At 35.6% G+C, this 19,633-nt stretch overlaps 1 protein-coding gene across 2 annotated transcripts in view; it reads left to right on the forward strand.

The window, feature by feature from the left end:
* Window positions 1-19,633, forward strand: part of ZDHHC2 (zinc finger DHHC-type palmitoyltransferase 2) — a 49,493-nt gene that overhangs the window by 21,503 nt on the left and 8,357 nt on the right. The window contains exons 2-10 of one of the 2 annotated variants that reach the window (XM_037526299.1): window positions 2,432-2,458; window positions 3,631-3,725; window positions 7,376-7,496; window positions 8,839-8,908; window positions 9,671-9,703; window positions 13,063-13,183; window positions 15,398-15,530; window positions 18,369-18,495; window positions 18,793-18,885. In XM_037526299.1, the coding sequence (XP_037382196.1) occupies window positions 2,432-2,458; window positions 3,631-3,725; window positions 7,376-7,496; window positions 8,839-8,908; window positions 9,671-9,703; window positions 13,063-13,183; window positions 15,398-15,530; window positions 18,369-18,495; window positions 18,793-18,885 (820 nt within the window). Of the gene's footprint in view, window positions 1-2,431; window positions 2,459-3,630; window positions 3,726-7,375; window positions 7,509-8,838; window positions 8,909-9,670; window positions 9,704-13,062; window positions 13,184-15,397; window positions 15,531-18,368; window positions 18,496-18,792; window positions 18,886-19,633 lie in introns of both variants that reach the window. The other variant, XM_037526298.2, reaches the window with a different exon arrangement.

The raw sequence follows: 19,633 nt of genomic DNA on the forward strand, positions 1-19,633 counted from the left end.
GGGGTTTAGATTTTTTCTGTTACATTTTTAAGTATATTTATTCAAGCCAGACTTAGATTGAGAAGCATCCTTTTGTATATTATTATTATTATTTTTTAAATATTTATTTTTATACAAGAACCGGGGTACTGGTCAGATGCGTGGGAGGGTAAGAGGATTCACCAGAGACAGAGTGGGGAACAAAGCAGGCAGACTGACAAAATACACTGCTGAGGGGAGCAGCGGGCGAGACAGGAAAGGTCTGCCGCACCATGTGGGCCTCTCCCCAGCCTGCCGGGATTGAACCTGAGCTGCAGAGGCTGCGGACAGCTTCACAGTGCAGCACTCAACCACCTGCGCTACCAGGGAGGCCCCTTTTGTATATTATTTTTATAGAAATTGGATAGGATCATAATCTTTGTAGGATTGTAATTGGATGTAGACTTTAGATTGTCACAATTGTAGAAATGTTACTGGAATTACATACATAAGCCAAGTATCTGTGTATAACTTGTTAAATGAAAACACAGAGGATATTAGATTTTCATGTATTTTACTTGAGCAACAAACTTTGAAGGGCAAAAACAGCTTTTGAAAATATGTGTCTGAATACATATCCAAATAATAGTGGTCTAGTTCAAAAAGATTATCAACTCATATAAACTGTACTTTTTAAATTTTCATTTTTTTTTTTTAATTCTGACAGCTAGGGTCATGGGTTATCAAATACATTTTCTTTAAACCACCAGCATGGTCATTAACCATCATTGGAATAGTCATTAAGGGTCACTCATATATAAATGTGCAAATGGAATTAAATTGATTTTCCAGTTTTTTAGATTAGCTCCATTGCTTCCAGCATTGCTAATTTCTAAGGCAGAGTTGATACAAGTTAGGGTTGTATATAATTTTGAGCCCTCTTGAAGACAACCGGGAAGTCAGTGCCTTGAGTAAGATGCATGAAGGGTCGGTGGGATCAAATACAGAAGACAGGCTTGCCTAGGGTCCTTCTGAAATCCTCAGAGTAACTACTTCAGGACTCTGTGAGAAGTAAACTCTAACTTGGCTGATTTATAAGCACACTTGTGGAACAGGCCATTTGTAAGTCAACGATCATCTGTGCCTACCTGTCCCATTCTGGGATCATAAATATTAAAGAAAATTGAGAGTCCAGGAAACATTTAAAAGGACCACATCAAGTTTGGTAAGAAATTTTGAAATCATATATTATTTGGACAAAAATAGTACATTTAGAATGGTCATAATAACTTTTGATATGTGAAGGTGTGTCAAATAATTTCTCTCTAGAAATGCGTAAACTGACATAGATATTCAGTAGCTCCACTGGGAAGGAGGGTGGCTCCATCAGTTAATCTTAAAAATGCCTCACATTATCCTCTGTTTCCAGTGCTGCTTAAGGCAATGAAATTATATTCCAGGGCCTGAAATAGTGTACCCTTTTAAAAAGCAGAATAGGAATAAAAATACATAAATAAATAAAATAAAATCCTCAGTTGTGACACTATGGAGGCCAAAATTTGCTAAAGATTAATACAAATGGGGCCTCCCCTGTGGCGCAGCGGTTGAGCGCTGGGTTGCGAAGCTGCCCGCAGCCTCCACAGCACCGGTTCGGATCCCCGCCCCGGCCACCAGGCGAGGGTCCGCCCGCCGCTCCTCACTGTACCCAGTGCTGTATAAATAAATAAAATAAAAAATAAAAAAATTTAAACTTTACTTCCTATAAAGTTTACTTAAAAAAAAAAGATTAATACAAATAGAGGATAATCAAATGGGAAACAAAGCTAGTAGGCAATGCAGAATGCCTGGATCACTAAATGCATTTTCTTATCACCGCTTGTCATAGCACTGCGGCTCCTGTCCTTAGGCTCCTGCTCCCTCGGATATTTACAGCGGCCCCTCAGGAATACAGCTTTTCAGTCACGTTGCTGGGCTCCTCGTTGTGTATAGGAAGTGATTTGTCTTTGGGCATAAGAGTTTTTACTTAGAGAAATTTGATAAGAGTGTATGCCATGGACACAACATTTGATTCTTTCTGGGGAGCTAGCTAGGTGGTTGCCAACTTCTAAAGAGCAGTAAATGCCTCCTGAAATGTCATGATCTGGAGAACATTGCTTTCATCTGAGCTCTGTAGTTGGAAGGAAAACTAAGAAAGCAATCAGTATAAAAGTAAGACCCCAGCGGGTGTGATCGATAGGTTTGTTTTGTATGGGAGCCCTGGCTAAAGTGTTAATAGAGGCAGGGTTGAAGCTACACCCTCTCTTCCACACCATGCGTGCCTCACCTCTAGAAAAGTTGAGCAGATATTTAGAGTGTTGGTTTGAAGAGGAGCCAAATTATTAATCTACTTGGTGGCCTGTGTCTCTGGTCCTTTGTTTACCATAAGCTTCATATAACCTGTTTACCTCTCTTTCTCTCTCCCTTTTTTTAATAGTGTCCATGGAAAACATTGGAGAACAAGGTAAAAGATATTATTTATATATAAAATGTTAAAAATAGTTTAAAAAACAAATAGAATTTATTTGCATCTGGTTGGGATTAATGAATTATTCTTTGTGTGAAGGTCGCTTATTCTCTTAATCACTAGACTGAATTCTGTTGATTGCTTGGAAAGGTCTACTCTGAAATGGCAGTAATTGTGCCAAAGATTCTTGTAGCTTCAAGACACAAGAATACCAACAATCTTCCATTTCAGCTATATAATTCATGAAAATTATCACTGGTTCTAATCACACACCGATTTAAATAACTTTTGGGATAATTTAATATTTTAATGATTCTATAAATATTTTTAAAAAGTTAGAAATTACTGTTAAAGTTTTGAAAATATCAAATGTGCTTTATTTCCAATCAGCACATTTTATTTACTATATCTTACAGAATAAAGTTGTTATAGATAAATGTATTGTCCAGAATTAATCTTTATCATTTATAAACATTTATATTTTGTATTTGCATAGTGCTTAAAGACTAAAATCCCATACAAAATGTGTTTGCATACATTACCTGATGAAAGTATCCTGAATGCTTTTCTTAACAATTGTCCCACATGACACTTGTTTCCTATTGGAGGAAATCCCTTTGTCCAGATGGCAGCTGTTTAAATATATTGTCATTAAGACAATTAGGGATGACAGATTTGACCAGAGTAAGCAAACAGCTTCTCAAACAGAAACTGCTTTTGTAATTCTATGTTACTGAAGCAAATTTCTTAAAGTTTGAATGTTTTTACATTTGTTTAATGCTATGTTTACTATTTAAAGCTGCAAACGCAAATACCGTATTTCACAGTTTACAAAATGGTCCCTTGTAGCCACTGCCAATTGATGAGTCTGTCTACAGATATGGGAACATTCTAATCCTGGGTGTAGATCTAATTATGTATTACTAGGGATTTATTTTAAGCCCTTGGTTTTAGGTAAAAAAAAAAAAGTATTCATTGGTTTGTTCTTATTCCAGTATTATATTAATGAAGTTATTTACAATAATAAAAATTAATATATATAAAATATTCAAAATAAAATGTATTAACTATGGTTGGTAATTTGGCGATTTTAGAACAAGCAGATCTTTTGTGAATACCAAAATTTAGTGTGTATTACTCCAATGATAATTATGTTTCTCATATTTTAGTTGTGTGCCTGATTGCTTATCATCTACTTTTTGCAATGTTTGTCTGGTCGTATTGGAAAACTATCTTCACATTACCAATGAATCCTTCAAAAGAAGTAAGTTTAAAATATTAGTAAAGTTGCCCTAAAGATGGAAATCAGTAATACTGATGTATGAAGAATTAATTTTGTCTTTTTAATTAATATTGTAAGCTTATTGAGGTTAATGATTTTTTTTAATATTCATGTGTCATAAATACTTGAATTTTCATTTTAGCAAATATCATCTGTTGTACTGAATGAGTATTATATTTCTAATATTTAATCTGTGTGCCATTTTTACTTTGCAGCCTGACGTCAGGATATATAACTGGTTAGACAGAAAATTAGAGAGAGAGAGAGAAAGAGAGAGAGAGAAGATAACTGGATAGATAGATGATAGGTAGAACAAATAAGCCAAGAGCAGACATGCTTCTATTATGATTATCATACTATTGGTGTATTTTTGAGATGTCAATCACCAGAAACATCATCAACAACAAAATAATGACTCCACTAATCTTCTCAAAGTAGCTAGTCCACAGTTGCCAGGTACCCAGGCCCCTTCTATCTTGTTACTCTGACAGGTGCAGTCAGAGTAACATCACCTCTTGGGTGAGATGGCTGCTCCAGTTAGGTACAACCTTTCTACATTTTAGCCAGAAGGCTAGAGAAAGTAGGAAAGAGGAGCAGAAGTAAATGTCTTTCCTTTAGGGACACTTTCTGGCAGTTGCTGATGCCATTTCTACTTATATTTAGAACTTAATTACCTGGCCACCTCTCCTTGCACGGAAGACTGGGAATGGGGCCTCCCTGGTGGCACAAGGGGTTAAGTCTCAGCACTATGAAGCTGTCTGCAGCCACTGCAGCACGAATTCGATCCCCGGCCAGCCAGGGAGCAAACCACATGGCACAGCAGACCTCTCCTACCTCTCCTGCTGCTCCCCTCAGCAGTATATTTCAATCAGTCCTCCTGTTCTGCTCCCTACTCTGTCTCTGGTGAATCCTCTCACCCCCACACCTCTGGCCTACACCCCAGCTCTTGCATACATAAATAAATAAATCTTAAAAAAAAAGAAAAAAGACTGAGAATGTAATGATCTCAACAGCCCTGTTCACCTTGTTAGAAGAAAGAGTGGATATTGGAGTAAAACTAGCAGTCTCAGCTACAGAAGTTTTAAAATGGAATGATATAACCAAATTTTCACTTTGAAAAGATCATTCTGGCTCTTTGTTTCTGTCTTTTTTATGTTGGTTAAATGTTCTTGGAATAAAGGTTTGTGTCTTACTCATTTTTGTATTCTTGGCTTATAATTTATTATTGTAAATAGTTTGGCAAATATTTGTTGAATAGAAATAAGCTTTGCTCCGGTAATGATAGTGTGATTTTAATAGGTCAAGTTTAAAAAAAAAACACAGTCTAGGCATCATTGTAAGTTGTTTCCTGAAGTAATATGCTTGAAATGCATCCATGTTCCAGAACGCTAGTCAGTATGCTATGTGACCTGGAAAAGGATATTAAAAACAAAATCACAAATATTTGCAGACAATGGTGTACTTGGCCTAGAATGCTTTAAAATAGCCTTTTTCTTCTGCTATTTACTTATTTTTATCTCTTCATCCTCCCTCCCATTATGTTTGCTTCATTACTATCTTCTCTCTTACCCTCTCTCACTCACAGTTGTACGTTTGAACAAAGTTGCTGTGTTCTGTTATAGATGATCTCAGCCACACTGCTGGTTTATCTCTGTATTGACAAATTCCAGATCTATTTCTATCTCTGCTCTCCTCCTTGAATTTCAAACATTCATCTCCCTGTCAAACACAGCTCGTTGATCGTTCTGCTGACACATCAAGTACAGCACATCAAAAACAGAAGTCACCTACTTGTCCTTCTCTAAATTGTGACTCATCTGTTTCTTCTACCAGTTAATGCCGTTAATGCTGCTGCCACCCACCTCATCATTCAAGCCAGAAGCTGGCAGGCCACACTCATATTATCTCACTCCTCACTCCTCCCCTGAAATCAAATCCTGCTGATGTTTTCACTTCCTAATTTTTCTTTTTCATTTCTAACCCCTTCCTTGTTCTTTTTTTGTTATCACCCTAATTCAGAGTGCCAGTGATCTCTTTTGTTTGTGACATTTCTATGTTTTCTATGGTACTACTGTTTAGTCTTGCCTGTATTCCTTTTCTGGGATCTTCCAAAATTTTATCCTCCACCCTAAAGCTGGAGTGATCCATCTAAATTCAAATTTAATATTTTCACTTTACTTCTTGTACCAATTCAGTAAGTTAACATTTCTCACAGTCTCCCTAACTTAGCAGCAATGATTTATGTAGAAATTTCTGACTTTCCACTTTATAGTCTAGTACTTAATTATATATGGTTTTCTGTATACACCAGGCTATTATTTTCTTTCTAGGATTCTTACCTCCTTTCTTATCCAAATAATTCTATTTTTATCCATAGTGGCAGCTCCTTTTTGGTCTCCTTTGCTGGTTTCTCAGATAGCTGCTGAATTTCTAAAGCATTGGAATGTACCATAAATCAAATACTCAACCGTGTCTCTTTTTTATCTACCTTATCTACATCTCATCTCATTCCAGAAAGTCACAAATTAATATCATTAGCCTGGTCTTCTCCCCTAAACTGAGACTAATTTTCACCTACTTATTTGTCATGTAATTGGAATTTCAGATTCACCTTTTCTAAAATATACTAATTTCCCACCCACTGCCCCATACCTCCTGTTCCTAAAGTGTCCCATCTCAATAATGGCCACTCCATTCTTTCAGCTTTTCAGGTTAAAAAGTCATCTTTGGTAACTCTTTTTTCCTCAGACCCTGCATCTGATTAATCAGCAAATTCTGTAAACCATAACTGTGGAGTAAGCTCATGCATGCTCCTTCCTCTGCTCTACCCTGCCCAAACTACCTTCATCTCTCACTTGTATATCTGCACTTCCTTTTTTTTTTAAAAGATTTATTTATTCATGCATATGAGAACCGGGGTACAGGCCAGATGTGCGGGAGGGTGAGAGGATTCACCAGAGACAGAGTGGGCAACAGAACAGGCAGACTGACTGAAATACACTGCTGAGGGGAGCAGCGGGCAAGTCAGGAGAGGTCTGCTGCGCCATGTGGGTATCTCCCTGGCTGGCCGGGGTAGAACCTGCACGCAGAGGCTGTGGACAGCTTCACAGTGCTGCGATCAACTGCCTGCACCACCAGGGAGGCCATCTGCACTTCCTTTTTAACAGGTTCCTTGCTTTTGTCCTTAGCCTCTTTGAATTTTCATCAAGTCACCAAAGTGATCTTTTCAATACATGAGGTAGATCATCTCCTTCTGCAGAGAACTTCCCTATCATATCTGAGTTCACTCAGGGTAAATTCCTTGCCGTAGCCTAAAAGGTTGTGCCTGGCCTAGCCCTGCACTACCTCTAAGTCCTACTTTAACTCTGCTTTCATCACAGGACTTCGTTGTTCTGTCATGTTAAGGATATTCCTCCTTGAAGAACCTTGGAAACCTGCTACCTCCCTTATTCTAGATGCATAAACTAATACTCTATAAGGTTAACAGACTTATCCAGATTTCAGATTCTTTTACGTCTCTGAATATAACCCCTATATACCATCAATATTTTATACATACTTATTGGAATGCATAGCTCAGTATGTTACCATTTCTTTGAAAATACTGATAAAAATTTAAATCTGTTCCACAGTTCCATCTCTCTTATGCAGAGAAAGAATTGTTGGAGAGAGAGCCAAGAGGAGAAGCTCATCAGGAAGTTCTCAGGCGAGCAGCCAAAGATCTTCCAATCTATACCAGGACCATGTCTGGAGGTAGAAGTCGAGGTTGTGTGCTTTGGCATAACAGGATGTGATGACTCTTAGAAAGCGTGTTTTATGCTCATAACTGTCATATGCTCACTGAAAAACATCGCGTCATAACTTGGAATGCTCTTAAATCTTTTCCTGGTCAATTCTATAAAACAATAGAAACATGACTAGTGTTGTAGCCTGGAGATCAACCAAAGCAGAATTGACTTTAATTTTGTTCTGCATTTTTAATTGTGACTTCATGAAATGTTAGAACCAGTGAAGTCTTGATTTAGGATGGTATAAGGAAAGAATATTTATAACTTAGTCCTTCATTTGCGCCTCTGATACCTTATAGAGATACAGTGATATCTTCACTTGGAATGCGGCAGTGAGACTTCTTTATTCAGGACGTGAGCAGGCTGTGCTATCCATTTTTGCACTTACTAAAAAACAACTTTGTAAGGGGATGATTAAGAACTTATTTCAATATTGAAAGCAACTCCATATAGGCATAGTTGTCTAAAAAAGGATCATTTTACTATTAGTTTATTGAGACTATTTCCTTTTTCACAGTTTTTAACATTAGCTAATGTAATATTGATAATTATTTGTTGCAAGGAATTTTTCCAAATACTAAATTTCTTAGTTTCATTTTACTGATCCTACTGAATTGCCTACTTCGCCACTGCTTTCCTATAATTTTGGTAGACTGTTTTCAGCCTGTAAGAAGTTTGTATATGAAATAGCATATTCAGATCAATCATGCAGACTGGATACCATCCATGTCTTGGATACCAGTATTAGAGAAGAAAGGTAGAGTTTATTCATAAATTTATAAATTGTATTTCTCATAGCATTTCTAAAATGTGTTTGTATCCTTACCTAGTTATCTCAGTATGCATAGGAATTAATTGGGGGAGATATTCAGTTTATTTTTTATAGAAATGGACATATTTGCACATTCTGTGAGCCTTTCTGTAACTACTGACAATACAGAATGCATTAGAAAAATTTCCCTAACACATTCTCCTAGGAAACGTACCCAGAGAAAAGAGGCTGCAAGCAAGTCATTCCTTTTTTGTATTTACACAGAGTTGAATATCTTATTTCTATTGATAGAAATTTACTTTTTTAAAGATTTATTTTATTTTATTCATGAATACAAGAGTAGGGGTGTAGGCCAGAGGTGTGGGGAGAGGATAAGAGGATCACGAGAGACAGAGTGGGGAGCAGAACAGGCAAATTTAGAAAGAACTTTAAATTCCATTTGCTTTTTAGAATGTTAATTGGGATGGGGGGGGGTTCTTCTCATATACACAATTCATTGTTAAATCTAAAACTAAGTGGAGCTTTTTGTTCCTAGCAATCCGATATTGTGACAGATGCCAACTTATAAAACCAGATCGCTGCCATCACTGTTCCGTCTGTGATAAGTAAGAAAACTTTTGCTTCTAAAATGTCTACATGCTCATAGTCTTGTTATTTATTATGCTTCTTCTCTCACTGTTTTCCAGATTATTACCTTTTTCCCTTATCCATGTTGCTCAGACCTCTTTTAGGAAACATAGCTGCATAATCACTTGCATTGATTGACACCAGTATGTCTTAAGGCTGCTGTTGCCTGCCCTCCTCAGGCAAAGAAGATTCCTCAGCCGTGGCACGGATTGAAAAGCATTCTTTAGTTGTGCCTACCGTCCAGATTCATACTGACACAAAGTGCTGGGTTTTAAGCAGCTCAGACTTGGCTAGTTCATCTCAACAAATGCTTTTTCTGTGATTCTTTCCCATCTTTATAAGGATAATTCCATTGACTTTATGACATCCAGATGCAATATATTTAATATACTACAAGGGCAGTACTTCCTGACTTATTTTATCCAGCTTTGCCATAAACGTTTGACATTGCTCCTTCTTTAGCATAAAATAGTTGTCTATTAGCAAGTTGCATTTTTTAGAAAACTGAGGTATTTGATTTGCCTCTTGAAGCATATATATTTTGAATTTAAAGTTATGTATCGTAAATAGATTTTGCTGTAGTTTTTATTTTAGTTGTAAACTTTTTCTATTGTTCAATTCTTAGCAGTATTTTACCTACCATTATTCATTTGAAATAACTGCTTAATATTTCCTTTATAATTTAATGTGATTAAAACTGTGTGGGATGTTGAATTTTGTGTGTTTCTGCTTTTTTTCAGATGTATCTTGAAGATGGATCATCATTGCCCATGGTGAGCATGGCTGTATACTTAGCAAGCTTCTCATAAAGTTTAATAAATTGAAACATTATCTATTTAAATCTTTGTTTCGATGAAATATTGCCTTTGTTGATTAGGAAGTACTTTCAGATTAGGTTCTAATATTTATTTAACTAGCTCAAAAGTACCTTTATTCAGGAGAATTTCCATAAAATAATTTAAAAAAAAGAGTAGGTTAATGATGTAAAAGTTAATTTCTATATTTTCTCATATTTTCTTTGCATGCACAAAGTACAAACATTCTAAAATATGTCCCAGAGATTATACCAGAATGCACAAATTATTATATACACAGTAACTTACTAGGAATTTCTAATACAGAACTAATTTATTTCAAGCTTTAACAATTTAAAGAGTACAATAGCAAATACACACATATGTTTAAACAGCAGGCTCCATTTAAAATTCATTAATGTTTCAAATATTCCTAACTCATGAAATTAGGTAACTTAATAGATGATTTGAAAGATAACATTAATTACATAGTGAAGGCTGACTTTCTTCCTTTCCCTGTGATTTTCCACCTCAATGTGCACATACTTCTGATAGCCACACAAACATGGCCAGCCAAGATTTGGACATTAGCATGGTTATTCTGTGATTCTTATTTTCTTCCAGGGGTGGCACTACAGAAAGGTAAACATGCTCACAAATCCACGCTAGGTGTAGGTTGAAGCATAAACATTTTCCCCCTGTTTTCTGAAAGCAGAATGTTCCTATTTGTTATGATTTGGGAGGTTATTTTTTGAGGTCTGAGGATGTTATTACTGTTAATTTATATGCAAAATGTTTTAGTCCTTATATACATATATATAAACACTATATGCATGCATATATACATGCATATATAAATATATTCTGTAATCTTTATAACAGTGACAGAAAGCCCCAATTTATAGAGGAAGAAAATGAGGCTTAGAAAGATTAGAGTGATTCTCAGTCACATGGTAAATTTTTTGCCCTTTGAAAGTCACATTCTCCGGCCTCCCCAGTGGTGCAGTGGTGGTTCAGCGGGTTGAGCACAACGCTGTGAAGCTGTCTGCAGCCTTTGCAGTGCTGGTTGGATTCCCGGCTGGCTGGGGAGATTCCCACATGGCACGGCAGATCTCTCCTGTCACGCCTGCTGCTCCCCTCAGCAGTGTATTTCAGTCAGTCTTCCTGTTCTGCTCCCACTCTGTCTCTGGTGAATCCTCTTACCCTCCTGCGCCTCTGGCCTGTACCCCAGCTCTTATATAAAAATAAATAAATCCTTAAAAAAATAATTAAAAATAAAGTCATGTTCTATACAACATATTGTGCTCTTTACCCAGTTTAGACTCAGCAGTAACAGAGGTTTACACTAAATTTAAACAACAGAAGAGGGAAATTTACCTAGAATGTTTTGTTTCTTCATATAAGATCATTCAGACTCAGAATTTATCCTCTTCCTTTTCAAATTGAATCTACAAAGCAGTAGGCAGTTTAAAGTATCTAACCCTAACTGGGTCTGATATGAAGAGAATAAGGAATTATTTAAAATAAATATTATCACTTTATTTCCCCAAGTTTAAAATATATATCAAATAAATATAGTCTTTATTTATTGACTTTCTCCTATTGACCCTGACATGGCAAATTACACCATTCCCTTATACAGAAGCTAACCTAACTAAATTCAGTGTCATCAATTCTATGATCAAAATAAATTTACTTTCTATAAAAATGTTATTTATCTTTTAATACAAAAGCTGCTTTTACAATCCTGTAGGAAAACAACATCTTTCCTATCCTTTCTCATTTCCTTCTAGTCCACAAAGAGTCCTTGTCTTCACCCACATTGTCCAAAGCCTCACAGCACTCCAGCCTGTGTCTGCCATTCTTTCCTCTTGAAACAACACTTACCCTTTTGTGACAGAATGGAGTTAGACTTGAAACTGTTTGTGATTTTTTTTTTGCTGTTATGTCATTCAGATGTCATGAAAGACAATCTCAGTAATTGATTTGTAGTCACATTAGAATCCCTAGAGCCTTATATATAACTTGTTCAGATAGTTGTGTATCTAGAATTTTTTGCTTCTTTATGAATTTATTTACTATATACAAGCCCCTTAAATTCCCACCTAAATCTCATGCAGTTCCCTTTTCCTTAATTTTTTTGTGGTAGAAATATTAATTTTTCTTTGTCCTCCCCCCCCCAATTTCTGGTTTATTATAAACAAAGTAAAGGTTTACCTTTAAATTTTTATTTTTAATATAATTTTTTAATTGTTAGAACTCTTACATAAAATCTGACCTTGTACAAAACTTTAAGTGCAGGTACAATATTATTAGCTATAAGCACAATGCTCTACTGCAGATCTCTCGAACTTATTCATCGTGTATAATTGAGTGAACATTTTTCATATAAACATTGTTCCACTTAAAAGTGTGGAAATAAATTTTTTTCTGTTTGTTACAAAATCAAAAGAGAGTGATATAGTAAATTACCAACATTAGAGTAGGAACAAAGACATTTGAGGAGAGGAACAATATGTTTGTGTTCTATGCAATAGGCTTATTACACAAGCTAACACAGTTAACTCAGCCAATGATGATATTAGCCAGTTCCACTTACGTGTTGTATCACATTTACACAAGGTCACCCATTAATTCCCTTGTCTTCATGAAAAGAAAAGAAAAGATAGAAATGTGACTACAAAGTATAAGTTGTATTTGTATTTATGCTTATTGATAATATAGTAATTTTGGAGAAGGAAATGAGAATCATATCTCCATATTTGGAATCAAGTTTATGCTCAAAAAGTATCTCAGAATGCTTATTTTCAGATAAGGAAGATGAATTCTTATAGACTGTCCCACTCTCTCAAGGCCACAAAGTCAGTGTCATATGTGCATTGTAACCCTGGCTGTCTGACTCCTGTCTGATTCTTTTTTAAACCTCCCATTTAATAAGATTTAAAATTACTTAATCGTAGTTGCAAATCAAACCAAAGGTAATATAGTGAAAGAACTTTGTAAGTTCCTCTTATCTGCTGATTTTATTAGGTTTCTTACAAGCTCTATGCTTTTAGGCACATACTTATTTGCACAATTGGACATGAAATATATATGGTTCATGATTCCTTAAAAAAGTGTTAAATACTGAATTTTTAAAAATCTAAATACAGAAATTCCTTTTTTAGTGAAGTAGATTTCTTAATGCTTGTGTGTGTAATGAAATCTTTCTTTAAGAGTGAATCTTAAAGAAATGCTACTGTACTTTAAATGATAGGAAACCTCTGTTAAGAGGAGCACATGAATACCTAGGCTGAAAATATAATTCATTGACAACTTTGTTTCTGTTTTGTTAACAGGGTGAACAATTGTGTTGGATTTTCAAATTATAAATTTTTCCTCCTCTTCTTGGCTTATTCTCTGCTGTATTGCCTTTTTATTGCTGCTACGGACTTACAGTATTTTATCAAATTTTGGACAGTAAGTCAGTTACCTTGGTGTTTTTTTATTTGTTTTTTGTTTGTTTTCGGCCATACAAATTCACCAGCAAATTATGTCAGACACTAATTTCATACAGTAGGATTCATTTATATATACCCAGTACTTGTTGTTCACAGATTTTGTATTCCTGAATTCACCTATTTGCTAAAACTTATTTGTAATCCCAGAATTAATGCTCATAGAGCGTTTGTGGTCATTTGCAGATATGCACAGTTACCCCACAAGCAATTCCCTCTCTGCCTTCTTGTTTCAAACTTCATACTTTAAACAAGTGTGCTTTTCAGTTTATTTAATGCCACAGTCTTTGCATTTTTGTACTTTTTGGTGTTTCTGAGCAAAAAAAAAAAAAAAAGATAGATAAGCTTTACTCAGCCATGTGTTAGAGAACTGTTGCCTATGAGTTCTGTATTAACATTGATCTGTTGAATAAAGTATTGTGACCAGAGGTTCATGGAAACCTAATGCAGTATTTCTCCTAGGAAAGATGGTTTAGTAGTTACAAACTGTTTGTGCAACTCTGTAGAACTTAATCACTGCCAATAAAAGAATGGACTGCATAGGGTCTCCCTGCTGGCGCAGGTGGTTGAGTGCAGCGTATGACGCTGTCCACAGCTTCTGCGGTGCTGGTTCGATCCCCACCGGCCTCAGAGCAACCCACATGGTGAGGTAGACCTCTCTTGTCTCGCCCGCTGCTCCCCTCAGCAGTGTATTTCAGTCAGTCTGCCTGTTCTGTTCCCCGCTCTGTCTCTGGTGAATCCTCTCACCCTCCTGCACATCTGGCCTGCACCCTGGTTCTTGCATAAATAAAATAAATCTTTTTTTTTTAAATAAAGAATTGACTGCATAGATTTTTTGGTATTTAAAAATAGAAGTGCTTTATGTGTATCTGGAATGTCCTGAATTTTTATTAGGTGTTGTTGCTTAGGCTTTAGGTAACTCATTTGTTTTCTGTACTATGTAATTTAAATGTAAGTCAAACAAAATTAAAATTGAGTATTTTAAATATATATAGATAATCCTCCAAACAATGGTAAAAAACAAAAGTTATCCTCTGGATTGCGCTATTATTTTCATTAAATTATTTTTTTATTATGATAAGAGTTTTTGAATTGCTAGATCATTTATGTGAAAACTGAATCACATTCACTACTAAAGATTTATTGAGTGCCTACTTTGTACCAGTTACAAAGCTAAGCACTAGGGATACCCATGTCAATGGCCATGGTGCCTAGCATTCAGCGATGCTTCCCTTGTCCATCTTGAAGAAAAGATCCCTAAAGGAATGTCTGAGAAAGTATCACCTTACTGCTTTCATTCCTGTGAGTGATTTTAATTCCATTCCATAAAGATATTTGAAAGAAGCAACCAGTCTCTGTGAGGACGTTGTTGTCAAAAGCCACTAGTGAGATCTTCTGACTTGTGTCAGTCTGGAGATTACTGCAGGGTATTGAAGAGTATAACTTTCTATCTGAAAGGGCCACCTCCTGGCAGCTTTGGGTCTTCATTCAGTGTCCATAGCCCTAAGCCTATCTGTCATTCAAGAGTGAATTTGAGGTTCCTTGGACAATACATACATGGAGAGTATATCTGATTTTGCTTTGACATAGCCTGGATTTGACATCCCATGGATTTGTAAGGTTTATTTTAGACACATATTATACTCTAGTGTTGATCTTTTCTGTGATGCTATCACTTAAATAGCTTGAAGTATTATTGTGAATGTATTGTTCTATGTGTTCTTGTGGTTGATGCTGTTGTTTGAAGTAATATAAAACATCAATGAGAATAGTAGCTAATTTATGCCACTTAACTTTCATTTCCTGGCATTATATAAAAATAAACATTTGTAAATGTGTGGTACGTTAACAAAACATATTCAGGTAGTAAAAGTCATATGTTATAATTCCTCTTAACAAGCTTCCTACATACATACACACTATCACAACTTTTCTAATGTTTAGTCATGGAAGACAAAATAAACATTCCAAATTTTAATACCTTTTCCATATATTGATATTCTGGTAAACCTGTATTTTAATCTGAGTATATAGTTTTTCCCTCAGTTTTGCATAAAATCATGTATCTTCATCTCTAAATTTAAGAAAAATTTTAAGCAAAAATAATCTTACTTATAAAAGTAGGGGAATACCTACCCCTTTGACAAAGCATTTTATTTTCTTCCTTTCTTTATAGAATGGCCTACCTGATACTCAAGCCAAGTTCCATATTATGTTTTTATTCTTTGCTGCAGCTATGTTTTCTGTCAGCTTGTCTTCTCTGTTTGGCTATCATTGTTGGCTAGTCAGCAAAAATAAATCTACATTAGGTGAGTATTCAATTATTGTAGTTAACAGAAGTTAAGTACATCAATAGATATTCATCAAAAGTTGCCATATGATTAAATACCATCCTATCCTGAAGTGAAAATAGTTCTTGTTGTAGACATTGCTTTATGGGAGATTACCTAGACCTATACAAGTTCACTCATTTCATGTATTAATCGATTGTCCATTGTGTGTAAAGAAAGCATTGTGTATTTATAGTGGTGAACAAGGTAAAACAGTCCATGGTAAGGGCCAAATGAAATAAATACCCAAACATAAAAGCAATTATGACGTGCAAAGTGTGGGGCCTCCCTAGTGGTGCAGGGAGTTGAGGCACAACACTATGAAGCTCACTGCAACCACTGCAGGATGTGTTTGATCCCCGGCCAAGGAGGTGACCCACATGGCACAGCAGACCTCTCCTGTCTTACCCGCTACTCCCCTCAGCAGTGTATTTCAGTCCATCTGCCCATTCTGCTCCCCACTCTGTCTCTGGTGAATCCTCTCACCCTCCACACCTCTGGCCTGTACCCCAGTTCTTCTATACATAAATAAATCAATCTTTAAAAAAATAAACACTGGTATGTTATGGGCAGTAAAAAAGAGAGTGGAACTAATAAATGCTCTGGCATGAATGAACCTTGAAAATATGCTCAGTATAAGAAGCCAAAACAAAATATTACATGTTGTGTAATTCCATTTGTATGAAATATCCAGAATAGGTAAGTTCATAGAGAAAGAAAACATATTGTTGATTTCTGGGGATTGGGGAGAAAGGAAAATGGGGAGTTACTGCTTCATAAGTATGGTTTTTCTTTTGGGGAAAATAATTCAGGACTTTTTGTAGAGAGTAGTTGCACAGAATTGTGAAGATACTAAATGCTACTGAATTGGTCACTTTAATATGACTAATTTTATGTTCTGTGAATTAAAAAAAAAAGCCTTTTATGAGACAAGTTAGAAGATATTGAGAAAACTATAGAGGGAAATTCTAGAAAACTATAGAAGGAAAAAAAAGATACTATAAAGTTTGAGAAGAGGGACTAAGTGAAATAGAGTCTTCTAAACTAAAAAATGCAGCCAGGACTAATATCCTTGTGATGTCAAATCACTTTTAGCTGCAAGAATCCATTATTGAAACAGTGAAGATTGATTGTATTCTATAGTTAATGAATGTTGATTTTTAATAGTCAAGAAAATGCTAGTAAGGTGAAAATATTGCTATAATAATTTTTAAAGTAGATTGTTTCAACTTACATGTTGGACAAGTAAATTATAATTCTTTTTTTCTGTTTTTTTATATTTTTTTAATATTTTATTTTATATAATTCTTACATCATTTTTCAGTTTTGCACAATGTATGCATTTTCATTTTGGTAATAGTCCCCATACAATTGCACCCCCTCCTTATTTTGACCCTAATCCTTCCTCTCTCTGCCCCCCCATTGTGTCTCTGATTTATAGTTGCTTGTTGATTTTGATTTTTACTTTGTATTAATTAGTCTTTTTCCTGGTCCCTTATTTAGGTTTTCTAAATTCCTGCTATAAGTGAGACCATCCGGTATTTTTCTTTTTCTTTCTGACTTATTTCGCTGAGCATGATCCCTTCTAGCTCCATCCATGTTGCTGCAAACTGCATGTGTTTATCTTTTTTTTGATTGCTGAGTAATACTCCATTGTGTATATGTACCACAGTCATCTATAAATTATAATTCTCAAGAAGTAAATCGTTTCAAGAAACTGTTAGCTCCTAGAAACTTCTTGATTGAACTGGTCATAGTGAAAGGACTTCCTCTAGACAACATAGTCTTGTAATTATAAAAATACATTATTAAAAAGCTTTATAATCTGCAGTGAAAAATGCTAAAGTTCTTGCGAACTGTCATATTTTTCATAGCACCTTCAATGTGGTTAGATTTTTCTTTTTGTTAATAGACAAAATGCTTTATATTTCCATGTTTGCTCGTATTCCAAACATAAGAGTGTAGCTTTTGCATCTCAGCATTACTTAAGAAGACTGGAGGAGGGGAGGTCTCCCTGGTGGCTCAAAGGGTTAAGACGCAGCTATGTGAAGCTATCCACAGCCTCTGTAACACGAGTTCAATCCCCCGCCAGCGAGGTGACCCACATGGCACAGCAGACCTCTCCTGACTCGCCCGCTGCTCCCCTCAGCAGTGTATTTCAGTCAATCCATCTGTTCTGTTCCCTACTCTGTCTCTGTTGACTCCGCTCACCTCCCACACCTATGGCCTGTACCCCAGTTCTTGCATGCATAAATAAATAAATCTTTAAAAAAAATAATCCCACAGCCACTGTGGATCTCAACATTCACCTGCAGAGAGGGCATGACAGGTACAATCTATATGCTGCTTTGGATCCTGGTTTAGGAAGGCCAGCTATTATGTACCTTTTTGGTGAGATGGAGAGAATTATGAAATTGGAAAATGCAAGTTATCGACAAGCAGGTTATAAAATATTTGCAAAATATATAAAACTCATTTTGAGTTTTAAAAGACTCTAGACTTGTATCCATATCCTTTGATCATTTATCTGTGTCCACCCATCTATTTAAAAAAGATCTAGAAAATGTAGTTTTAATTTATTTGCTTGTTTGTATTTTCTAATTTTTATAATGCATATAGCTTCCATAATAAAAGGGATACTTAAAAATTAAAAAGGTGTAATCATTTTAAAGCTGCAAAATTGTCAGTGGTGCATAAGTACTTGTACAGGTTGGCTATTGATTTTCAGTTTTCTCATTTAATTCAGTCATTTCTAAATATAGGGGTGACTGGTTGCTGTGGCCGCCACTTATGTAATTGCTCTACCATCTTTTGTAGAGGCGTTTAGAAGTCCAGTGTTTCGACATGGAACAGATAAGAATGGATTCAGCTTGGGTTTTAGTAAAAACATGCGACAAGTTTTTGGTGATGAGAAGAAGTACTGGTTGCTACCCATTTTTTCAAGGTACTTTGTTTTGAGTTTTTTCAAATGTGAAACTAATGAAACAGTAATCCAATCAAAGAACTTTACAATTCTACATTAGAACTCCTGTTTCTTAATGTATTATTTTATGATTTGTTATTATATCAACACAGGAATTAGTTGACTCATCATCTTCCTAAGCATATTGTTTTGATGTCAGTGTCTGATATATGTTTGTCTATAACATAATTATGTTCAGCTTACAGACATCAGCATTTTAAGAGTTTCACTCTATTATATTTTGGACTGTTCAATTTTAAGACTTTATTTTAATTGTAGTCTAGGTGATGGCTGCTCCTTTCCAACTTGCCTTGTTAATCAAGATCCTGAACAACCATCTACTCCTGCAGCATTGAATTCAGCATCTAAAAAGTAATCCTTTTTTATCCCCCTATTTTACTTTAAAAGAATGTGTTTTCCTTTTTTTTTTTACATTGGGCATATGTCCCTTTGAACAAAGAATATGAAGCACGAGGCAGTTTATCACAATGATTTCCACTTGGAATGAAGGAAAGTATGACTGGAGAGCGGGTGTAGGGAGTTCCAAGTATATTTGTGAAATTATGTTATCTAATCTGTGTAGTGGGTAAACAGGTATTTATGCTGTATACATTGTGGTTGGCTGAAACATAACTATGATTTCTAAAATGTAATGCTAAAAAAAATTTAAGTTCATATTAGCTCCCCTAGTGCTCAGGTAAGCAAATAGGGAGAACTTTCCTGACTCTCCATGTCTTTCCTCTGTGGTAACTGTTATAAAGAGATGAGAAGAACCTCCTGGATCAGGCTTGTATAGATCAAATGGCATCCCAGATATCCACTCATCAATTCCACTAGCAATGTGCACCCTAATCTTGGTTCTCTTTAAAGACCTCTAAGCATAATCAGAACTATTTCCATGGAGAAAGGAGGGAGGGATCTTGAAAATGCAATGTCTGAAGATATTTGCCTTGCTGTAAGTCTGTTTGGGTTCCAGTCTATCAAAAATTTAAGAATGCCCATGGGAAGTGCTGACAGTTCTGATTTTGCTAACTGGCAAAACTACTTAAACTTATAAAAGGCTGTGTATAAACTCTAAGTTTGAAACACTGATTTTTTTATATATTATAAAATGTTTATT

This window comes from Talpa occidentalis, unplaced genomic scaffold, assembly GCF_014898055.3.
Source record: "Talpa occidentalis isolate TD23 unplaced genomic scaffold, MPIMG_talOcc4v2.1 talOcc4.4, whole genome shotgun sequence".
Taxonomy (NCBI): domain Eukaryota; kingdom Metazoa; phylum Chordata; class Mammalia; order Eulipotyphla; family Talpidae; genus Talpa; species Talpa occidentalis.